Source organism: Emydura macquarii, unplaced genomic scaffold (genome assembly GCF_026122565.2).
Source record: "Emydura macquarii macquarii isolate MOO-44397 ecotype Brisbane River unplaced genomic scaffold, CSIRO-AGI_Emac_v2 contig_3372, whole genome shotgun sequence".
Lineage (NCBI taxonomy): Eukaryota > Metazoa > Chordata > Testudines > Chelidae > Emydura > Emydura macquarii.
Window position 1 is genome coordinate 134,738 of NW_027133509.1, and position 24,288 is coordinate 159,025.

The window sequence follows — 24,288 nt, forward strand, 5'->3', positions numbered from 1 at the left end:
TTGACAGCCGCCCGCAAACAGCAGGGGAGCAGGGGCTGGCCCGAGTGGCTAACACGCCCCAGCCACAAGCTGTTCCCCAGACTCCACCTGTGAGCAGTGCCGCAGGGCTGTGCGCAGGACGGAACGGGAGCAGGGAAGGCCATTGTGGCTTAGCGGAGCGAGACGGCGGGTAACTAAGCTGCTGTCTCTTGTTACCCGTGGGGTGCTGCTGAGGGCTGCATGTGTCTCATTAAATAACCCTGACGTTCTGCCCCTCTGCATCATCATGGCTTTGCGTGAGTGGCGTCCCCCTCGAGCGGCAGCCAGGCTAAGGGCGTTAGTAGTAGGACAACGCAGGGGTGTTTTCTTTAGCTCATGTGTGAGAGGCCTGCGTATAGAGAGTTTGAAGGTTCTAGTCCCAGCTCCCTGCGTTGTGCGTGTGACTTTATACAGTCATTCCAGCGGTTTGCAGGTGTAGATTAATTACACCTTGCATCCCAATGGCTTGGAGAAGGAGGCGTAGAGAGAGGAATGAATCCAGGCCTGGTGTAAGCAGCTGCTCTGACTTCAATGAGAGCTGCAGCTGCTTATGGCCGAGATGAATTTCCTGGCTCAGGGCGTTAATGTCCAGCCGCTAGACTGACTGGATTTGGGGGAGCATTTCTCTTTCTTCCATAGATTATAAGGCAAGAAGTGATCATCCGGTCTGACCTTCTGTACCACAAAGGCCACGCGACTTCCCTGGGTTATTCCTGTGTGAACTAGAGCATTTCTTTCTTTCTTTCCTCCTTTGGCGTCGTTAGAATTAAAAAAAGAGTGGGAAGACGAGGTTGAAAAATCCACTGTAAGGAGCAGAAAACCCCCACAGGAATTAAGCTGCAAAGGGGATCCGGCCTGCAGCCCGTCCCGGAAATGGCTGGTGTGTTTTGATCACAGCACAGGGAGGTTATGTAGTGAGATGCTACTAAAGGCTTTATCTTGTCTACCGCCCATGTCACAGGCACGGGCTCTCACCCAGCTCTGGCAGCCCCGTCTGAATTGGCAGGGTCTTTTGGGTCGTTGGTTTCAGACCCCGAGGAACGTTAATTTTCAGGCTCTCTCTCCAGCGTGGGGCCCAACATCCAAGGACAGGCCTGCCAATACTGTGTGAGGATCCCCATCTACACCATGCCGGCGAGCGCCCAAGAGGGAGGGACTTCCGTCCCCAACACACGCCGCCAGCTGTTAGTGCGCTGGCTGGGGTGAAGCACACACAGCGACCTCAAGAATGCCCCACACGAAGCCTGACTGGTGGTCTGAGCTTTCACTGGTCTTTCTTGAGTCCCACCTGCTGTAAGAGCCTGGTATTTGTTACATGTTCCCAGGAGGGCTCAGCCCTCCCTCCCCATGTCTTGGTCAGAGCGTTGGAGGCGAGTCCAATGAAACTACCCAGATTTTCGCCAGAACCTCAAGGTCAATACTCCTGCTCTTGCAAAAAGCATCATGGGACCTTTAATAGCCCCACGTGGGCAGGATACAGCCCCAAAAGCTGGCCTGGGACCCTCCGGCACCACACAGAGGCATTTGTTCGGCAGGAAAAGCACTGCTTACTGGTTCATCACCACCACCGCCTCCTGCAAGGATTGGTAGGACTTGAACCACACCTGATGAGCAGCCAGATAACAACAGTCCTACCCTGCCACCTGCCTATTCCCGGCAGCCCACCCGCCTCAGAGATTGAGTACGTTCCATCTTGCGTGATATGACTGACAGTGGAGCCCTGACTGGCTCCTTGGTCCTATATAAGACCATGGGGTGGGCGTACCAGGCCAGGCGAGAATATGACTCTCTAGCTTCTCTGTTCCTGAATTCCCGGGGCTGACCTCGGCTTTGACTCCCGATTGAGCCCTGGAATGCCAGTATAGACCCTGATTCCTGGTACTGACCCACAGCCTAATTCCTGACTCATCGGGGTCTGACCCTTCGCTCAGCTCCTGACTCTGACTCTGGCGTGGCCTTCAGCTTGGCTGCTGATACCAGCTCGGACTAGTCCTGCCTCCCTGTCGCCAGAACCCTGACAACTTCAGCCTCCTATCCAAGTGCTAGCCACACGCAAACCTGCCTACTGCTAACCCGAGTGCTGACCCATAGAGACTCCTCGAAACGTAGGGCAGGAAGGGACCTCGAGAGGTCATTGAGTCCAGCCCCCAGGATGAGGCAGAACTAAGTAAACCTAGACCATCCCTGACAGGTGTTTGTCCGACCTGCTCTGAAAAACCTCCAGTGACAGGAATTCCACAGCCTCCCTCGGTGACCTGCTCCAGACCTTAACTATCAAAGATGAGGGGTGGCAGGGACCTCAGGAGGTCACCTAGTCCCAGCCCCTACTCACAGCAGGACCAACCCCCAACTAAATCATCCCAGCCAGGGCTTTGTCAAGCCGGGCCTTAAAATCCTCTAAGGATGGAGATTCCACCACCTCCCTAGGTAACCCATTCCAGTGCTTCACCACCCTCCTAGGGAAAATCTTTTTCCTAATATCCCACCTAGACCTCCCGCCTTGCAACTTGAGACCGTTGCTCCTTGTTCTGTCATCTGCCACCACCGAGAACAGCCTAGCCCCATCCTCCCTGGAACCCCCTTGGCTTTCAGATAGTTAAAGGCTGCTATCAAATCCCCCATCATTCTTCTCTTCTGCAGACTAAACAAGCCCAGTTCCCTCAGCCTCTCCTCATACGTCTTGTGCTCCAGCCCCCTAATCATTTTTGTTGCCCTCCGCTGGACTCTTTCCAACTTCTCCACATTCTTTTTGTAGTGGGGGGCCCAAAACTGGACACAATACTCCAAATGCGGCCTCACCACTGCCGAATAGAGGGGAATAATCACTTCCCTCGATCTGCTGGCAATGCTTCTACCTTGCAAATTAAGGTGATTACTTCTCATCCTGTCCTTGGTGGACACAGAGGACAATCAATCACCGTCCTCTTGGTAACAACCTTTTTGGGTATTTAATGACTGTTCCCATGTCCCCACCATCTGAGTGCTGTTTTCACAAGACTAAAGATGTGCATTTTTCTTTTAACCTTTCTTCATAGGCCCGGTTTTCTAAACCTTTGATCATTTTTATTGCTCTTCTCTGGACTCTCCCCAATTGGTCCCGTCATAAAAGGGTGATGCCCAGAACTGGACGCAGTACCACGGCCTGACCAGTGCCAAGCCGAGCGGGACAGTTACCTCCCATGGCTTGCATACGACGCTCCTGTCGAATGTACCTTTGAGGGCACTACCGTAAGAGGCGAGCAAAGCTGCGGTGGGAATTGCTGACGCACGCAAGCTTCCTTTCCATCACCGAAGTCTCATCCTGTTACCACATCTCTCTTCGTTACGGGAGAGCCTCCGTATCAAAGAGGAAACAGCGCCTGCAATAACGACGGAGGATTTGAGACGTTCTGCTGCAGAAAGCCTTCCTCTAGCCGCCATGATTTCTTCTCTTCCGGGACGTCAGCGTTCCACTTCCTTACAAGGCAGATGGTCCCAGTTACCCAGAAGGCCATTATACCGGTGCAGCTGTATGGAAGCAAGCCCTTGTTTTCTCAGCTGCTCAGGTTTATTTCTCTTCTTTAATGTTTCCTTTCTTGGTTTTTCTTTCTGGGATTGGAGGGGAGCAGAGGTTGGAAGTAATGGACGCAGTCAAAACAAACCTGCGAAAGGCATGGAGATCTCAGGGTTTTATTGGATACGGTGCAAAGGGAACAAATAATACCCCATGCGCTGGGGAGCTGTCCCAAAAGAGACAGGGCCGGGCCATTTTGCAGGCAGTAGCTGACCTGTAAGCAAGAAGCACTGAGTGCACGGTTGTGTTTCTTTGTATTGCACGGGTGCCTGTGGGATCCTATAGCGCTGGCTGCTGCCCGGAACAAGGGGCACATCTCCTCTGCCATCGGAGGCGTGACTGCGGCCCGGGCTGCTTCAGTCGAGCGAGCGTGACTACAAACAACACAAGTGCAGTCTAGCCCTGCGAGTACCTACCCCGCGTGTTGGCAGGGCGTGCCCAGCCCACGCGAAGCCCGTGTCGCCGCATCTTCCCTGCTATGTTTATTCTTGAGAGAAGAAGACGGAGGAGGATTGGGGGGAGACCGGAGGACAGTCTTCGGACCAGATCCGGTCTGTTACAAAGAGGACGGGGATCGGTTGTTCTCCAAGCTCACTGAAGGCAGGACAAGAAGTAATGGGCTTAATCTGCAGCCAAGGAGATTTAGCTTCAATATTAGGAAAAGCTTGCAAACTCCAAGGGGAGCTAAGCTCTGGAACCGGCTTCCCAGGGAGGTGGTGGAACCCCCGTCACTGGAGGTTTTTAAGAGCAGGGATGGGCTAGGTCCAGGGGGCTGGACTTGATGACTTCTCAAGGCCCCTTCCAACCCGACACGTCTCTTATTCTACTTGAGTCACCTGAGCTAGATTGAAGCGCATGCAGGGCCGTGCACCGGAGTGTAGACAGACCCAGAGTCAGGGACAGCTCCTGCCCTGAGCAGCTCACAATCTTAGCAGCCGCAAAAGATAAAGGAAGGAGTCTGTGCCTCGTTTTATGGATGGGGAACCAGGGCCCAGAGAAACCAAATGACAGGATAAGGTTGGAATTGAACCTGTATCTCCTGTGTCCTAGGCCAGAGCCACCAGGCTATCTACCTGCTGTAGGAAGGATGCCCTTAGGAAGGAGAAGGTGGTGTGTCCACGAGTCTGCATTTAGTCTCCGAGCTTTTTGACATTGTATGCTCTTCATTGCAGGCACCCTGCTTTGTTATGTGTTTGTACAGCTCCGAGCACGCTGCTGGCCCTTGTGTTAGATGGCCTCGTGGGTCAGATGCTGGATTGTGCCTTCCACACACAGGGCAAGCTGGGGCTTTCGTGAGCATATGCTAGTCTGTTATTGTAGGGTTGCTCATGTGGGCTGGGCCGTGCGCACTGGTTTGTTATTGTAGGGTAGCTTGTAAGGACGGACTTGCTGGCGTTGGTGTGTTGAGAAGAGCAAGAAAGGGAATTTGGTTTTGGTTTTCTTAACCCTGTGAATGGTGTCCTGGATCAGGCCCACACACAGAGCGAAAGGTGCTTACGTCTCTTCCGTTGTAGCTTTCCCTGCCCTCACCCGAAGGGTTAATGGGAACGTCTCTTGCCAGCATTCGGCGCCTGTCCCTGAGTGCTGATCACTGTCCCCCCCTGCCCTGCTGAGGACGTCTCCTGCGCTCGGCCCGGAGCTGTAATAAACCCCCACACAGAAAAGAGGAGCCGGCTACCGGAGAAACGCCCCGCCTGGCGTCTCGCGCTGCAGGGAAGGCACCTGTAGGGGGCACTGTTGTGGGCTGAGGAAGGGGTGTAGCTGGGGCCGGCTCCGAGTGGGATGGTCTTGTCTGGAGCCCCCGGGCTCCCCCACTCGCCGGCCAGCGGGAGAGGCAACCGGGGCTGGTCCTCCCCTCCCCCGCAAACCGTCATGGTTTGCCCAGAAGTGTCCGTTTTCGGGGCCTTTTGTGGTATTCGGGGGCAAAACTCAGCTGGCAAAGCCGAGCTCCGTGGGGATGGGTCGGGCGCTACGTGGCCTGCAGCACGTCTGGTCCACTGGGAAACACCGACTTCGGTCAAGGCCGGATCACGGCAGCCTGGAGCCTGGGGCACGGCCACAAAGCAGCGGCCTCTGGCTCTATCAGGGCTCCCCACGGGAACAGCAAAGCTTTCCAGCGTCCCCCTCACCCACCCAGAGAAGCAGGGGTGGCACCAGCCCCTCCCAGGAGCTGGACTTTTTCTGACTCGGGGCTGAGCCAGGTGGGCCGCACTCGTCTTCTGCCAGACAGGAGCGGGTGCAGGGCCCTGTGAGCGCTGGCTTTTGGGAGCCAGCACCCCCTGCGAGGCATGGGCCAGTTCCCTCCTCTCAGAGCTATTGCTTCAGGCTCTTCCCAGACGAAGGCCATGTCTGCACTACAAGCGAGGGGAGCGATTCCCTCCTGCCGCGTACACCTCCCCTCAGGAAGCAGAGGCGCAGCTGAGCCATGCTGGGGAATCCCACCCCTAGTTCAGACTGCAGAGGTTGCCTCTGGCCGGCGTCGCTGTGTTGGTCAGAAACTGGCTTTACATGAAACTTTCTTTTTAAATTAAATCACGTGATTCCAGGAGCTTGGGAGTCTGCAGTGTCTCTGGCTGAATCCAGCTGCTGGCTATCCCCAATGCCTCAGGATGAGCCGTTCATTTAAAACATCCCTGGAGTAAAATGGTTGAACTTCAGTGTAAATGTCCCCAGTGTTAAAGGCACAAGCCTGCTTAGGTATTCCTTTTTGGTCGCTTTCTAATAGCAGCCACAGGTCTGATGCAACGGCTCCAGGTAAAAGATCCTCTTTCCTGGCCAGGAGCGTCTTCTCAATAGCTCAAAGACGCAAGGCCAGCTCCAGCCAGCCAGAGCCACAGGCTCACCCGGTGTCCTCGGAGCAGAAGTGTGAATGGTTTCAAGATGTCTCAAGCCCACTGTATTCCACAGGAAGCACAGACCTCACCAAGCGTGGCAGGCGATGACTGGTCACAGAGCACGCTTACACACACCAGATGTGTCCATCGTAAGATCCTTTAATGCTCTGCCAGGTATGGTTGAGGCTAGCTTAAATAAAGTATTTCTACTATCATGCTGCCTTTGAAGTCCAGTAAGGATCAGTCTGTTAAGTGTCTCCGAATCGTATTGTTTTGCTAATTACACAAGCCCGGACCCATAACAATGTGGTCATCCGGCTGTCCGTTAGTTGCAATGTCTGGTTGTGGTCGGTTTGGAATCCTTGAGGCGTCTTCTTGTTCTGCGTCTGCCATCTGCAGAATTTGCACTGTTGATTGTTCTTTCTGAGGCACAAACTGACGTTGACGGTTTCTGTTGAACATCTCTCACATGATCTAGGTGCTGAATTCTTTCTCTTTCTGAGAGCTGGAATTGTCCATCCTTTTTCTCCATGCAGTTTGGCATGAACACAATCACCAGGTTCTAGACCTGGCAGTTCTCTAACTGAGTGATGCTTGTTGTAAAAGTGTTCATGAGCTCTTTTAGCCTTTTTAGCTAATTTGGCAACTCTTTTCCTGTCTTGCCACTTTGGAGATAGATTCTTTTCCAAAGCTGGAACAATAATTTTGAGATTTCTTCCCATCAGAAGTTGTGCTGGACCATAGCCAGTAGCCGCTATTGCAATTGATCTGTAACTCAAAAGAACAGGAATGGAACTTCCCACTGTAGGATTTTCTTGGCTGTCTGTACAGCTATCTCAGCCTCTCCATTCACTCGAGGGTAATGTGGGCTGCTAATAATATGATCAAAATCATATTTCATTTGGAATGACTAAAATTCTGCGGGAGTGAATTGTTGTTCATTGTCCATCACTCGTGGGCCTGGAATACCAAAGCGAGCAAAAGTGCACTTCAGTTTCTCAATAACACTGTCATATGTTATATCTTTCAATTAATTATTTCTATACACCTGGAAAAATAGGTAATGGTGTCTTCTGAACTCTCATAAATCGGCAGCTAGTCTCTTCTGGGAATCTCTGGTGGGGATATTTGTACACTGTAGGGCTCAGCTGATTTGTGTTCCATCTCCTCTCAGAAGTCCAATATCCTCAAATCCTTGAGTTCTTCCACCTTTCTCACTAGGCCCTTCATGGCTGCCACTTGACATGCTACAGCTGAGAAGATTGTTGGTCTTTGATCCTTTGATCATGCACTCTGAATGCAAACTTTTTGTCTTTGTAAGTTGTTTCTGCTGCGACCTGCCCTCTGCAGTTCAGAATAACTCCAGGGATGGTCAGAGCTGTGTCAGGTGACCTCAGCTCTGGGAGAGGTTGAAGGAGATTGTAAATCCCTTCTGAAGTGACTGTGATGTCAGCTCCTAAGTCAATTTTAAAGTCTATAGTTTTACCGTGAATATTCAGTTTCTCTCTCCAGGCAGGCTCTGTGTCATCACAGGTGATAGATCCCAGAATCAATGGTTCTTGATGGTCAGCAATAGAACTCACTGACTGCTTTGGTGCTCTGCACCAGAGCCAGAGCCCTATCACAGTCATCTTTGTGACTGTCTTCAGTAAAAGGATTTGAAGACATGCTCTGGGGAAGCGAGCAGAGCATAAATTAGAGAAGATACCTGTCTCTCTCTGGTTTCTTTGTGGAGTTTGTTTTCAACGTGAAATCTTGCACAATATTGTTTCTAGTCTGTCCATCGGGAAGGTTGGTCAAAGCTGAAGTTCTCTGGGGCATTGAAGAGTGGCATGTGGATGAGATCCTGCAGCCTTTGTTGCTGTTTTCCTTCTGCTTCTGTTCTTAGTTTACTCCTGACGCCATGTCATGCTCCTGTGCCCAATAAGGATTGACTGCTTATGCACACCAGATGTGTGAGGTTCATTTAAATAAGGTCTTTCATACACAGCGCCTCCTAGTGGCTGAACTGTCTGATACAGTTTAGCCTTCACAGCTAAATGGACAGGGGTCCCAGACCACATGGGAAGATGCCTTTGGAGTCTGGATGTTCACGACACGTCACCTCCACTCTCACCTGAGCCACGGAGGTTTAGGCCAAAGGGCAGTGTTAATGTTCTTATCTTGGGGTTTCCCTGGCAGAATCTGCTGCTGCTGGTGTAGAAAGGTCAGTGCATTCAGATGAGGGAGTTGGGGATTTGGAGTTGTTTGCTAGCAGGGGCGTCGATGTCGAATGGGATACCAAATTTGGATTGGATTGAGCGCATGACCTGGAAGCTTTAAACTGTGACCACCATAACAACACAAGTGCTGGACACAGGAGACTCGCATCATCCCCTACTGAAATGCCACCACCTCTGGAGTGGAACGCAGCAGCTGGTTAGCTGTGCCTGGCAGTGTAGGGCAGGAAGTGATGAAGAATCCCATACCCAGTTGCAAAAGACTGTTCATCAGCACACCTAAGGGATGATTTGTGTAATTCATTAGTGGCTTCTCCACTCATGAGTAATCCTAGAAACGCAGGGCTGAAAAGGACCTTGAGAAGTCCTTGAATCCAGTCCCCTGTGCTGAAGCAGGACCAAGTAAACCTAAACCATCCCTGACAGGTGCGCTTCTCTAGCCTGTTCTTAGAAACCTCCGATGACGGGGATTCCACGATGTCCCTTGGAAGCCTATTCCAAAGCTTACCTACCCTTAGAGATTTTCCTAATATGGAACCTAAATCTCCTTTGCCACGGACGAAATCCATTTCTTTTTGTCTGGTCCCCAGTGGTCATGGAGAACAACTGATCCCCGTCCTCTCTTGTGACATTCCCCTCTGCAATCTGGACTGGTATGTCACCGTGTCACCCCAATCCCCTCACTCCTGGAGCCTGTCTTGCACTTGCCCTGCTGAGCGAACCTGCCACTCCTCGGTCAGGTCACTCCCAGCCTCCTGCAAGTAAGCGTCTCCTACTGGAGGAAGGGAGTGCTTTTGGCCAGCTGCTCGTGGGATTCTGCAATAGAATGACCCCCAGCCAAGAGCTCCAGTCTCAGATGCAACCCTCGGAACTGCCATTTTACGGCGTTCAGTGCTTCCTATTGGACTCAGCAAGCTCATAGGTTAGTCAATTTATCAATGAAATTGACATGTACCAGCTCTGTCCCTTTAAACGAAGTCTCTACACACACCCAAAGCACAAGCACTGCTTTGGATAAAATAAACAACTACGTTTGTTAAGTACAGAATGATTTCAAGTGATTATAAGCCAGAATACGATGAGTCAGATTTGATCAGGAAGAAATAAAATAGGCAAATCACATTCTAAATTAATTTAACATTTCAGGAGCCTTATGGTCTTTGATGTTATCTTACCACACAGGCTGGCTGACTCCATCAGCCAGTCCCTTCCTCTCATCCCCCCCACGTGGGCTGTCTGTCAGTTGCTTGATGTTGCTTCATAGATGAATTACAAGGGAGGGCTCCAGAGACAAAAACGCCTCTGCCTGTAACGTGTTTCCTCGTCACCCCCTGGGGTCAAGTGCTTGGCCCTGTCCGGCAAGGGGCATCGTTTCCTCCACTTGAGTCAGATGAGCGTCGCCTTCTCAGGCACTCAGGCCAGTCCATTGTTCCTGTCTGCATTTCTCTGCAAGGCCTGACCCTGACTCAGCTTTGTGTTTGCCTGGATCGATTCGAGCTATCTGAGACACACATTTGGGAATAGGATACAGCAGCGTTTCATATCTGTACACAGGACATTGCAGGGAACATGCCACCATAACAATAACGTTCAGTATGCCATGAGTGTTCCAAAAACACCTCACGTGGCAGACGTTGCATCAGACAAAACACAGTTACACTGTCAGGGTGAACATGAATGACACGCAAATCACACCAGAAGGGTGCACACTTGGAAGCCTGTTCCAGAGCTTACCTACCCTTCGAGTTCTTCCTAATATCGAACCTACACCTCCTTTGCTGTGGATGAAGCCCATTTCTTCTTGTCTTGTCCTCAGTGGTCATGGAGAACAACTGATCCCCGTCCTTTCTATAACAGCCCTCACTAGATGTGATCACTGTTATCAGGTCCCCCCTCAGTCTTCTCTTCTCACGACTAAACATGCCCAGTTTTATTAACCTTTCCTCAGAGGTCAGGTCTGCTAAATCTTCGATCATTTTATTTGCTCTCTTCTGGACTCTCTCTAATTTGTCCACATCTTTGCTAAAGTGTGACACCCAGAACCGGACACATTACTCCAGCTGAGGCCGCCCCAACGCTGAGTAGACAATTACCTCCCGTGTCTTACATACACCACTTCTTAGTACATCTCAGAATGATATTAGGTGTTTTTTTTTGTTCTGGCTGTATCACATTGATTTATATTCCATTTCTAATCCACTATAATCCCTGATCCTTTTCAGCAGTTATACCACTTAGCCGGTTATTCCCCAGTTGTGTATTTGATTTTTTTTTTCCTTCCTAAGTGAAATACTTTTGCACTGATCTTTCTTGAATTTCACCTTGTTGAATTCAGACCAATTCTCCAATTCATGTCACCGTCCCACACTCAGACCAATGAAATACAACACAATTATTATTGAGAGAGAGAGCAAATAGTGTAAATTCGGCATTTCTAAATGGTCTGATCCCAACCCCTCTGAGATTATCAGGAATTGGAGACTGGGGCCTCCTATGTTTTCAGTAAGGTGGTTTGTTTGCAATGGAATCCAAAGCTGCATGAAACTTCTCTCTTTCCAGGTCTCATTACATACCTGAAACTGAGCCCAGGTCTAGCGAAAGGTTCTCAGAGATTCTTAATTGGAGGGAATTTAAGCCCAGTTTCGAGTGGACCCTGGAGGCAATCAATGGTCTCATGTCAAAACCAGGCAGAGGTCATGGTTTTAATGCAACACCTGGTGAAACATCGCTCTGTTGGATGAGTTCTCTTGGGTCTTGTGGGGTCATCTCAAACTGACACTGGAAGGGGTCCAAACCCAAGACAGCAATCCCACAACCAACTTTGCCCCAAGCCCCAGCCGACCCAGCACTGCCAAATCTGACGCAGCTCTGCACCGTGCTCTCGGATTCAGCCCCTGACCTGGGTGTAATGCTAACATAGCAATTCCTGTAACAGTTCCTCTCTTCTGCCTCTTCACAGTGAGGGTTTACAGTGAAATAGGTCTTACGCCACCCCTTCCTCCTCCCAAGGGATCTGCAAAAAACTGGAGAAACTTAGTCAAGGTGGATCCTCAACTAGATGTCAAAGAAATTGGTGTTGGAAACTTTGGGGCTCCTTTAAAACAGTTGCTTAAGACAGGGGCTTGCCTGTGTGGTGCTGGGAGCCCCTTCATTGCCTATTACATTGACATTATTTGAAACGTGGCAATTTAACACAACACCTTGGCATGGTTCATCCGCATGAGGGATTGAACCTAGGATCTCTGGATGTAAAATTTTGAGCCTCTAATGCTAGAGCGCCGTTAGCGCAAAGCCATTGGCAGGCTCAATAAGCTGGTTGTGGCCCACCCACTAAAGGGAGACATTGAGTGAGTGAGTGAGGACTGTATAACTTTTTGCCTTCGAAAAAATTTGATGAAAACTAAATAGTCTGCATTGTTTTCATCTATTTTTTTCTACAGTCCGTCCCCCCCCCCCCCCCCCCAGGTTTTCACTGAAAACTGGGAAAATGGAAAAAAAAATATGCATATTTTTCAGTGTCTTTGCCACCAAAAAAACTACAATATTTAGGCCAGTTGGGCAAAATTGTTTGGTCTTACTGAAAATTGTCAGCCAAAAACATTTTCAGATTCCAAAAAAAGGCTTTTTTTTTAAATTCCCCTTTTGAAGAACCCCCCTCCCTCCCCATGCACTCAGCATTTCCTGTTGAAATTTCCATTTTGACGAAAAAGCTGGCTTTTCATTAGAAAAAAAAGTTTCAAATGGAAACATTTGACCAGCTGTGATTTAAAAGAAAAAAAAATCTCCCTGTCCTTCTTTCTGCGGCCCACTAAGTCACCCTCCGAACTGAAGCCAGCTGAGTGAGTCACAGGGCAAATCCAGCCATCTAGAGTCTCTTTTCTGTCCTTAAGATCCAACCCATTCATAACCCCAGAGAATGAGTTGGGAGGTGTTTATTTCAATGTATCTTGGCGCTGCGGGAGGCTTTGCTTAAGACTGTCCCTCCCTGGCCTGATTTTTCTGCTGTGTTCCTCAGTCCTTCTCCTGCCCAATGGGCTTGTCCACACTCATGGTTATGCTGGCAAAACTTTGTCGCTCAGGAGTGTGGAAAAAAAACACACACACCCCGAGCGAAAAAGTTTTGCCGCCATAAGCACCAGGAGCAGGCTCTCATTCCCCAGCAGCGTCTGTGCCAGACGATTCACTTGGTACTATGGGCTCTGTAAGGGTCAGGGATGCTGCCGTCCTGCCCCTCTGAGCTGGAAGGACGCTCTGGTCTGGGACGTGTGTAAGAAAAGGGGCGAGGCTGGAAGGGGTGCGGGGAGGGGCTCCCGATGGGACCTGAGGCATTCTCGCCAGGATGCTGTGTCAGCAGGGAGGGATGGCCTCGAAGGAGATGATCACCATCTGCTTTGACTCTCCCCCCCCGACAGCAGCAACCGTGGAGGAGAGGGTGATCCGGCTGGTGAACGGCTCCGTCCCGCACGAGGGACGGGTGGAGGTGTTCTACGACCGGCGCTGGGGGACGGTGTGCGACGACGGCTGGGACAAAAAGGACGGGGACGTGGTGTGCAGGATGCTGGGCTTCAGAGGCGCCGAGGAGGTTTACAGGATGGCCCGGTTCGGGCAAGGTAAGACAGCAAACCGACGACCACCCAGTGTGGGCTCCCCTTCCCCTTAGCTAGAGTCCAGGGGCAGGCCCGGGCCTGGCTGTCCTCCCGTGCCCAGAAGCTGCCAATGATGGTGCTTTCCAGGACTGTGTTCCTCCGCTCAGCCACGAAACAGCCCAATTTCCAGTCACTCCCGAGTCCCAGTGGCAGCCCATCAGCTCCCCTCCTCATCTCCTGAGCCGCTCAGTCCCCCGGGCTATCCCCGGGCAGGGAGGCCATGTGCCCTCCAAGATCTCCCAGTCTCAGGAGGAAATGCAAGGAGAAGCAGAGGAGAAAATAAACCAAACCTGTCTGTGAATAAACCCTGCCGAGCATGAGCGGCTCCCGGGCCGGCGGGACAGAGGATGCTCTGGTGGTTTGATCTGTTGCAGTTTGGGGTTGGCTCCTGCTCCTTCGTCACGCCAGGCCTTGGATGTCTGCAGATATTTTGACATCTGCCTGAAGGATTGTGTGCGAACAGATCCCTGTCTCTTCTCCAGCCCAGCTCCTTCCCCTGTGCTTGCTCTGTGGCCTCTCACGCGTACACCCCCACTCCACCTGTCGGAAAACTCTGCCCCAGATAAACTGCTCTGGGGATCGGGCGGCTGAGGGCCAGGGGAGGAAGGGGGAAAGCCAGTGCTGGCTGCTGATCCCCCTTCTTGCTTTCCAGCCTTTGTCAGGGAAACCTCCCGCTCCCCTCTATAAAACACCACTGATCTTTAGCAAGGACGGGCCACGCCTACCCTCCTGTTTAACGAGCAACCGCACCCACTCAGTCAGTAGGTTTTGGACAGGAAATGTTAGTGCCCTGCCGCGGCTGGACTGGGGGGTATTTGACTAGGTTTCGTGGGGAGCTCTCGATGTGAGATCAGCCCTCATGGGACTGACGTGTCAAAGCTCAGATGGTCCTTGTGGAGCCAGCACTCCGTTTTGACACTGGGGTTCCTCAGGACCCTTTGCAGAGGGGCCGCTTCGACTGGGATTTTCCATGGATCCCAGAGGAGTTAGGTGCCTGCCGCCTTTTGAACGTGTGTCAGGGCATGTGGCCTACCAAACTCGTCTCTGAAAATCTCCGCCTTCTCCGGCCGCAGGGCGGTCAAGCCAAGCTGCATCCAGACTACTGCTCGGAGGATAAGGATGTTCTCAGATCTCCAAGTGCCTTTACCGTACGCAGAGACCCAGCTGCAAACCCGGCCCATTTTTCCGGAGCAGAAGCAGGGAATAGCCAGAAGGAAATACTGACGTGCTCATTTAGGGTCCGTAAAACACTGTCCCAGAGTCCGGGGAAACCAGAAGGTGGTTTCACTTTGCAAGGCTTCGCCAGTGAATCACAGAACTCAAGGCTGGGGCGATTTTGAACCAGGTCCCCTTTTGTCCAACCCTCCCACAGCTCAGCCCAGGGGCCCAGCAGACCATCAGCTCGGCCCACTCCTGGCAGCAAAGAAGTGAATGTTTGTGTAGCCGAGTGACAGCCGACACACCCAGGGGGCTCACACAAGACAAGGCCCCTTTGTCTGGAGACACGGCTGACAAGCCCAAGGGCTGGGAAGGACAGAAAGAGGCACCGTCTTACATTTGTTCTCACGCACGCAGAGGGATGAAGACAGGCACACAGGACAAGCCATGCTGAGCACCTCCCAGGCCTTAATGTAGCTAGCCTCACAACACCCTTGTGAGGTGGGGCAGAGCCATTATCCACATGGGATGGGGAAACTGAGGCACCGAGCCGCTAAGTGATTTGCCCAAGGTCACACCAGGAATGGAACCTAGGTTCCCCAGCTAGTGCCCAAATCAATGGGCCGGCTTCCCTCGCCCACAAGCGCCGCTACTGCTCCTGTAGCTATACGTACCAGCCCCCCATCTCCCATGACTCCTTCAACGCCAGTGTCTCCAGCAGACACACAGCCCATAGACACAGTCACCCCCATACCCACCAACACAACCCCATCTACACACCACCCCCGCCACACACACACCCTGCTGCAAATATCATAGACGTGTAGGGCAGGAAGGAACCGAGGCAGGACCAAGTGAATCCAGACTTTCCCTGACCGGTGTTTGTCCGCCCTGTTCTGAAAAACTCCACAACCTGCCTTGACACACATACTCAAGCAGCCTCAGTTCCCATAAATACAACCCTACACAGACACAGCTACCCCTCGTGCACAGCCCCATAACTCCAGTACAGTCTTTCTCTCTCTCTCTCTCATGCACACACACAACACAACACCCTCACCGCACACACGAACACAGGCGTGCAGCTCCAGACCCCGTTGCTTCCTGGCTGTCACCCGTCTCTGGACAAGTTGAGCGTGCGGCTGGCGGGCACAGAGGGAGGCGTTGAAATGGTCACCACCAGGCACGACAAACAGCTGGGGCTCACCCACCGGCGAAAGCAAAGCCCCGGTCTGCAAGGAGCCGGCCACGCGGCTGTCTCCTGGGTCAGTGTTTTGGCCCCAGTGAAATCCAAGAGCTGGTTGGTAGTTCATACGCCGGGCGGGCAGGGGAAATTAGTTTGCAGGGAGCGCTCAGGCTGCGGCGCTTTTAGCAGACTCAGGAACAAATGAGGTGAAACAGAGGGGAAAGTACACAGAGAGGCAGTGTGGCCCAATGGGCAGGGCATTGAACTGGGCTTCACCAGACACGGCCTCCATTCTTGGCTCTGCCACCGACCCGTGGTGTGACATTGGGCAAGTCTCTTTCTGCCGCATCTGTTTAGATTGGAAGCTGTATAGGGCAAGGACTGTCCCTCACTTGGGGGCTTAGAGGGATGCAGCACCTAGCACAAGGAGCCTCGATCTTAGCTGGAGCCTGTAGGTGCTACTGCAGTAATAATATACTGCGAGTTCTGGGTTCGTTTTCCACAGCCTGAGCTCCGGACCAAGGGCTGGCTCCAAAGTTCATTGACGTCCGTAGCAGTCCTTTCACTGATGGCGGGCGTTGTGGGTTTGATTCCCCGAAGGGTGTCTCCGGCCCCTGCTCATTGCGCCAAGCCAAGCCACGCCTAAATGCAGGCGCAGTTTGTGACAAAGGCCCAAAATAAGGGACACCAAAAAATCATTCACTTCTGAAACGTAAAAGTGCCCCCGGATTCCTTCTCTCAGCATCAGTCACTCTCCAGCCTCAGATCCGTGACTTTTGATTTGTGAGGTCAACCATAAAGGTGAGGGCGTGCCAAATGTAGGTATTACACAGCAAGTATCACACGCATGCGGCCGGTATTTGGGGGCAGGATTTCACCACGCCCTGTAACTCTCCTAGGAGGGAGGTTAATGCCATTATCCCCATTTTACAGGTGAGAAAACTGGGGTCTAGGGAAGTTAAGGCTCAGACTGTCAATGATATTTAAACATCGAACTCCCACTGGAATCAAAATACTTTTGACCTATTCGTGGCAACAGAAGAAGTCATGTGATGAGAACACAGGAACTCCTGAGCCCCAAGCAGGCGTGCAGGCCATTGGATCTTAATTCATCTTGCTTCTATCATCCTTTTCCTCTCATCCTCCCCTCCCACACCTGCAGCTTCCCCCTAGCACAGCGCCCCAGCCCATCGTCATTTATCAAATCGAGCTGCAGGGAGCTAATCCTGAACATCTGGCAAAACTCACGTTGATTTATTGTCGCACGTAGAGAATTTTTCCTCTTGGAACGATTCCAAAGCCCCAAAACCCGTGCGGCGCGGAACGACATCTCGCTGACTAGCCATCTGTTGTTTTAGCCTGGAGGTGACTTTGTGGCCAAAAAAGCAACTCATCTCACCCATGAACGCCCTCCGTTTCCTTTCGTAGAATGGGTTTTATCAGCTTCCCTCCCCCTGGGGGGAAAAATAAAACAGCAAAGAAAGCAGAGGAAGTTTTGCTGGATCGGTTTTAATAAAAGAACTGCCCCGCCGCTTCATCAGAAAAGCTGTCCAAACATTTCATAGAATCCTAGAATCAGAGAAGATGAGAGTTGGCAGGGACCTCAGAAGGTATCTAGTCCAACCCCTGCTCACAGCAGGACCAACCCCCACTAAATCATCCCAGCCAGGGCTGTGTCAAGCCAGAGCTTAAAAACCTCTAAAGATGGAGATTCCACCACCTCCCCAGGTAACCCATTCCAGTGCTTCACCACCCGCCTAGTGAAAAACTTTTTCCTAATGTCCAACCTAGACCTCCCGCCCTGCAACTTGAGACCGTTGCTCCTAGTTCTGTCATCTGCCACCACTGAGAACAGCCTAGCTCCATCCTCCCTGGAACCCCCTTTCAGGTAGTTAAAGGCTGCTATCAAATCCACCCTCATTCTTCTCTTCTGCAGACTAAACAAGCCCAGTTCCCTCAGCCTCTCCTCATAAGTCCTGTGCTCCAGCCCCCTAATCATTTTTGTTGCCCTCCGCTGGACTCTCTCCAATTTATTCACGGCCTTTCTGTAGTGGGGGGCCCAAAACTGGACACAATACTCCAAATGCGGCCTCACCATGCCGAATAGAGGGGAATAATCACTTCCCGCGATCTGCTGGCAATGCTCCTACTAATGCAGCCCAATATGCCGTTAGCCTTCTTGGCAACCAGGGCACACTGCTGACTCATATCCAGCTTCTTATCCACTGTAACCCCCAGGTCCTTTTCCTTTTCATGTCTTAGCATGTTTGCTTTGAATTGCCAGTTAAAGGGACAGCGTCCCTCTACTGAGGTGGCAGAATTTACCTTCCTTAATGTTTGTTTCTCGTCTGAAAAGTGAGTATATATGAATGGCATCAGAGAGGCCCCTCTTCCTAGTGTCTCAGTGATCTCCAGATGAAACCCGCTCCGTTTCCAAGGACAGACCTGTTCACCGCCAGCCCTGTAAATGCGGCTGGGGATCTGTGAATGAAGCCTGGGTCTTTCCCGCAGCTGGAAAGAGGCTGCAGTTAGCACTTCATTAACAATTCGTTTGGTGATGCACGAGCCAGGACTGAATGCAGCTCATTCTTCCAAGGCTGTGTTGGCTCTGCAGGGCTGATGGGAATAAAGCAGAGTAAAAGCTTAGCACTGAGGGCCTGATTCTTACTCACTTAGAGTAGTCCTTTAGGGTCTGATCCAAAGTCTTGGAACTTATCTGTGGGCTTTGGATGGGGCCCTTACTTCCCCTGAAATCAAGGGGATGATTTAGCCGGTAAAGTACCACTTAGCCTGAATCAGCAGATCTCACGCTGAACACCTCGGGAGCGGATCTGCTGAGTAAGAAGAGGGTAGGTTTTTTTTTTTTTTTTTGGGGGGGGGGGGGGGGTTATGTTGTCACTTTTCCAAATCGAAAAGTGGGGAGGTAAATCTACAAGAAAGACGAAGACAGCAAGAGCGAATCACAAAGAGGGAAGACGCAGCATGCATTCCTGGCAGGTAGAGAAGGTCAAAATTTTCACATTTTCAAATTGGGTTCAAATTTTGAAATTTCAGACTTAAAGAAAAGTCCCCTGGGGAGGTATCCACCCATCCCCCAGGAAGCAAAAAGCCGGGCTTTGCACCTCTCTGTGCCGTTGGGACAGATTTGGGCCTGATTCTTTAGCAGAGCTGGACAGACAATGGATTTTCAGTCCCCTGGGAAATGTGAACATTTTGAAGTTTGTTTTTCTTTTGAGTCGGAACGAAAAGTTGAAATTCTTCACGGCGTGGGGTGGGGGGGGGGGGAGGGGGGGGGAGACGGCTCCTTTTCAGTCTCTCTTCTGGGGGTGATGGTGCATCGCCAACTGAAGGACAAACAGGGCGACCCCACAAGGCAGGTCAGAGCCCCCCCTGCGAGCCAGTTCCACCAAGCCTTAAATAAAGGCCAGCGGGCACCTCTCGGATGAGATTCCTGCTAGATGAACATAGGGTGGAGAGACCCACCCACCCCGCAATCCACATTGGGGGGAGGGGGGACCAGCAATGAGCATGGATTCTTCTTCTCAGGCCCTGGCTGTCTCTGGGGGGTTTCATGCCAGGAAACGTCTGTTCTTTGGTGCCGAGAGACACAACCTATGTGCAGTGGGGCTCTCCTGTCCAAAGAGCCACAGGTCAATGAATACCACTTGTTTTTTTAAAGCTGGAATTGGTCCCCTTCTTCCCCCTGCGCATCTAGGCTTTGACTGCGACAGCTAGCAATACTGAGACAGAAAGAGAAGGGTAACCCTGAGCGCTCTCCCAGCTGGGGATCTCCAAGCACCTGGAAAACCTTAGTGTAGGCAGCCTCAGAGTCCCCACGCCAGGAGACAGGGCATTTCTCGAGCCACTGTACAGATGAGGGAAACCCAGGCCTGGACGGTTTAAGTCACTTGGTCACACACTGTGTAAGTGACAGACCTGGGGCCTGTCCCCTCTCAGGGCTGGGTACCCTGCTGCTGGGAGCTGCGGTCAGCCTTTGTCTGTCAAGGGGAGACCTAGCTAAGAGTAGAGGGGAGGGGAGGATGGTTTTGTGACTCATCCCACTGAGTTAAGGGGCAGGAGGTCTTGGATAGTCCCAGTTCTGCAACAGACTCTCTGCGTGACCTTGAGCACACCTCATCCCCTCTGTGTGCTCAGCGTGGGCACTGGGGAGAAATAATACCTCTCACACAAAGGGGGCGTACCATTAATTCATATTTATAAAGTGCTGGGAGATCCTTGCATGAAACGCTCTGGATAAATGCAAACTATCGTAGGGTTATGCTGTTAGCGTAGGGGGCTCCGGCAAGGTGAAGCATGGCTGTCTCCTGGCTTCCTCTTCCTCCATGCCTCTTGGCTGTAAATGTGTAATGGAGTTTGCAGAGTAGCACCTATCACTCCCCTTTGCACAGTCAAAAATAATGTCTTGGAAGGGAAAACCCTGACTAGGGCGACTGCCCCTTTAAGAGATGATTGGCGTGTTGGGGCGCCAAAGGTCCTGTTGCAGGTGGAATTGGGGGCGAGCAGCAAGATGAGGAAGAGCCAGGCCCAGGAGAAGCTGGGGGGTAAGGCTAAAAGGGGGGCAGGAGAAGGGAAGCCAAACGACAGGGGACTGGGGAATTTACAGAGGCCGGGGAAAGTTTTCAGAACCGAAGCATGAGGCTGGGCGGGAGCAGGAGAACAAGCAGGATGGGGCAGCTCCGTTAATATCGGTTGTTCTTACGGAACCCTTGAATGGCTCACGTAAAGTCGGCTAAGGTGCCCAAATACCACATTAATGAGCCCCAACTAAATGCTGGAAAAGATCTTCCTCAAAACCAAACAAAATCCCGACCCACGAACCTCCCACCCCCGCTCCAGGGAAATCCAGAGTTCAGCTGAGACCTGGGATGTCCTGTAAAGGTCCAGGGGCATGGCCGGGCCCGTGGGCGGGGAGAATTCCTGTTTGGCAGCTGTCCGGTGAGACTGCCAAACCGCCAAATGTTCCCCCCGGAGGAGTTCCCCTCAGCTCAAGAGTCTCAGCGGCCACGACACAAACATAATTCAGGCGCTTGACTAAACCATCTCTGAACCAGACCGGCCTCCTGGAGCACAGGACTTATGAGGAGAGGCTAAGGAAACTGGGCTTGTTTAGTCTGCAAAAGAGAAGAATGAGGGGGGATTTGATAGCAGCCTTTAACTACCTGAAAGGAGGTTCAAGGGAGGATGGAGCTAGGCTGTTCTCGGTGGTGGCAGATGACAGAACAAGGAGTAACGGTCTCAAGTTGCAGTGGGGGAGGGCTAGGTTGGACATTAGGAAAAACTTTCTCCCTAGGAGGGTGGTGAAGCACTGGAATGGGTTACATAGGGAGGTGGTGGAATCTCCATCCTTAGAGGATTTTAAGCTGCGGCTTGACAAAGCCCTAGCTGGGATGATATAGCTGAGGTTAGTCCTGCTTTGAGCAGGGGGTTGGACTAGATACCTCCTGAGGTCCCTTCCAACTTAATATTCTATGATTCTATGCTGAGATTCTCGCTATTCCCGCCAGGCAGGACCGCGGCTCGTCTCGTGGCACTTTGTCCCATCCTCTTCCGGCAGCGGGCGGAGATCTGCCAGTGGTTTTGACCTCGCTGCTCCGAAATCAGAGCCGATACTGCCCAGCCCTGTTCCCGGGGTCAGGGGAACCCAAGAAGCCCTGACACATTCAAACTAAAACCAACGCTTGGGTGTGGGAGCCCCACCACCACCATTTTATAGCGATCCTGTTACCAACCAAGGCAGGAGTGTTTAACCCGTCAGGGAAGCGTCTGGGCTCTTTGAGATACGCCCTGTGCCCAGTGAGAGGTCGGTGCAGGCAGGAATCCGGATAGGTTAGGGCTCTGGAGAATTCATCCTTCTGGTTTTAGTGAGAGATGTCTCACATGCGCAATGCCAGAGCGCAACAGGTCTGAATTCGGTGGGGATTCAGACCATAGTCAGGTCATCTCGTTAGAACTAGCCAACATAAAACCCTGGATTAGATTCCCGTCAAGAAGGGTTTTGTGTCTCGGCCTCATCAGGAGGTTTAACCTGCGAGTTCGAGGGATTTGAGTTTAAGAACAGCTCCAGTGTGATTTGCATCTTACAGTTTCACACAGCTCGTAATTGGACTGTGGAACTCACTGCCACTGGATATGTGGCTGAGGCCAAGAGTCAAATGCTGAGCAAGATGCAAACAGAGATTGGCCATTGAATAGGTAAGAAAACTATTCAAAGCTCTCCTAGTTGATGCTAGCAAAATTTTGGAAGGGATATAAAACCCCCTGCTTCAGGGTTTACGCCAATCTCTAACTGTTAGAGATTAGGATAAGAGCTTCACAGGAGAAAGATTATTCCAGATTTGCCTTGTGCAGGATTTCTTGTTCCTTTTTCTGAAGCCTCTGGAGCTGACACTGGAGATGGACCTTGGTCTGATCCAGTCGGGCAAAGCCTGTGTTCCTGTGATCCTATGAGATGGAAAGGGGGGATGACTTGGGTTTTTTTTTTTTTTTTTGCTTCTTTAGGATGGATAAAGAAGGCCAGAAAGGTTTCATTTTTGCCCTTCAGATAAGACCAGCCAGACTGGCTCAGACCATTGGTCCATCTAGCCCAGTGCCCTGTCTTCCGACAGTGACCAGTGCCAGGTGCTGCAGAAGGAATGAACAGAAGAGGGCAATTATCCAGTGATCCATCCCCTGTCGTCCATTCCAATCATCGGGCAGTCAGAGGCTTAGGGACACCCAGAGCATGGTGTTGCGTCCCTGACCGTGTTGGCTAATAGCTATTAAAGGGATTAGGATAGTGCTACTTGTTTTTTACATTAGAAATTCAGGCCCTGGCAGACTCTGTGGATAACTAGAGATCTGGTAGGATTATGACTCCGCATGTCGCGTGGAAGTGAAAGCTGATTAGCTCAGCGGGACAGTCAGTTTTATAAAACTCCTTGCTTTTTGCTTGATTTTGTTTCACACCGATTTAGCTCAAACACTACGGGGAAAAGCGCTCTTTGTTAAAGCCGCACCAGCCCTGCCCCTTTAACTACAGGCCTAGCTAGGTCCCATTGCACATGAGAATCGTAGAATCACAGGACTGGAAGGGACCTCGAGAGGTCATCCAGTCCCCTGCACTCAAGGCAGGGCTAGGTATTAGCTGGACCATCTCTGTGGCCGCCAGCTAGCCCTCCAACAAAAACAGTCTGGACATTCCTGCTCTTCTTAAATTCAAGAGGAAGCAGGAAAAAGCTTTTGAAAACGCCGTCCAGGCTCTCTTAATACATCACAAAGAAGCAAACCTGCTAATTCTCCCTTCTGCGGAGGTATCTCAGAGGTGGCTGCCTTTCAGTAGTGGGTGACATGAGCCCTGTCGCCCCGGCAAGTGTATAAAGTACTTTGGGGTGCTACTACAGAAACGCTGCTGGGTTTGGAGGTTTGATCGTTATCCCGGACTAAGACCAGGCCATTACTGAAGGGGGACCACCTCCTGGAGGCGGCCTGGCATTGCAGCTAACGTTGCTGTCCCAATGTTTCCCCAGGTACGGGGCGGATCTGGATGGATGACGTCGCCTGCAAAGGCACAGAGGACAGTCTGCTTCAGTGCAGCTTCTCCAACTGGGGGAAGACCAACTGCGGCCACGCCGAGGATGCTGGCGTGAAGTGCCTCACGCAGTGACCTCACAGGACAAGCCGCCAGCAAGAGGCCAGGACATCCCAGCGGGAGGGGGCTGTGCCAAGAAGGAGGGACGCACTGGGAAAAGCTGCAGCATCCACCCGTATAGCCCTAGTCCAGCCGCCTGCTCAAGGGTGACTGAGCATCTGCCTTATGGCTCCGGGCTCACCGTCCAATCTGCTGCACGGCTGATGTATGGCGATGCCTCGCCCGTGTGCCCCACAGCCCCGGGTGATGTAGCTATTCCTGTAGAGCCCCTGCCTTGCCTTGTCTGTCTCTTGCTCTCGCTTCTAGACCAAAGTTAAGGATGCAAAGCCATTAGCCTTTCGCCAGCCCCTGTCACGTACATGGGTATTTTAACAGCCGGCGAGGCTCATCATCTCGCCTTGACTGGCAGAGCCGTGCCGCGGCTTCCACAGACTCCAAGGTGTATACGGCCGGGCGCGACTGCAGGCAGGCGGGCTGGAAAGGGACATATCCTACTCTTTAGCTTTGCAAGCCAGCCCAGCCTCTGCTGCCTCAAACGTTTTATTAGCGAAATAAACGTCTTTTTATCCCTCTCGCGTTCCCCACCTTGCACCAGACGCACAGCTGCAGGCAGACGACTGGGGCACCAGTCACAGAAGTCGAGGCAAGCAATGCCGTTGCGGTGAGAGGTTCCTTCATCCTGACTCACTACAGCTGGGGGGTGCAGAGTCTGTGTCCGCAGCCGGATGCTTTACTTCAGCCCCAGAACAGCTGACGTAAAGTCCTAGCCACACATATAAAGATACCAGCGTTGCTTCAGCTGAAGGTGTAACTCCGCTAGCTGCTATAAATGCCACGGCCAGCCCCGAGGGAGAGACGCTCCCACGCACTGAGCCACTGTGTTAAAATCCCCGTGCAAATAGCATATGGTCGTGCCATTAACCTGCTTGCAATGCAGCTGCCCCTCTGCTTTTATCCTTGCCATGTGGCCCCCCGGGGCCCTCTGAAAGGAGCAGGGCCACAGCCCGGATGGTCAGTGGCCAAGCA

General features: G+C 51.9%; 1 protein-coding gene across 1 annotated transcript in view; it reads left to right on the forward strand.

Moving 5' to 3' along the window:
* SCARA5 (scavenger receptor class A member 5) overlaps nt 1-23,805 on the forward strand; it is a 116,056-nt gene extending 92,251 nt beyond the window's left edge. Inside the window, exons 8-9 of the mRNA XM_067534020.1 lie at nt 13,037-13,234; nt 23,141-23,805. Coding sequence (XP_067390121.1) covers nt 13,037-13,234; nt 23,141-23,277 — 335 coding nt within the window. The 3' untranslated portion in view covers nt 23,278-23,805. The remainder of the gene's footprint in view (nt 1-13,036; nt 13,235-23,140) is intronic.
* Nucleotides 23,806-24,288: the final 483 nt, after the last annotated feature.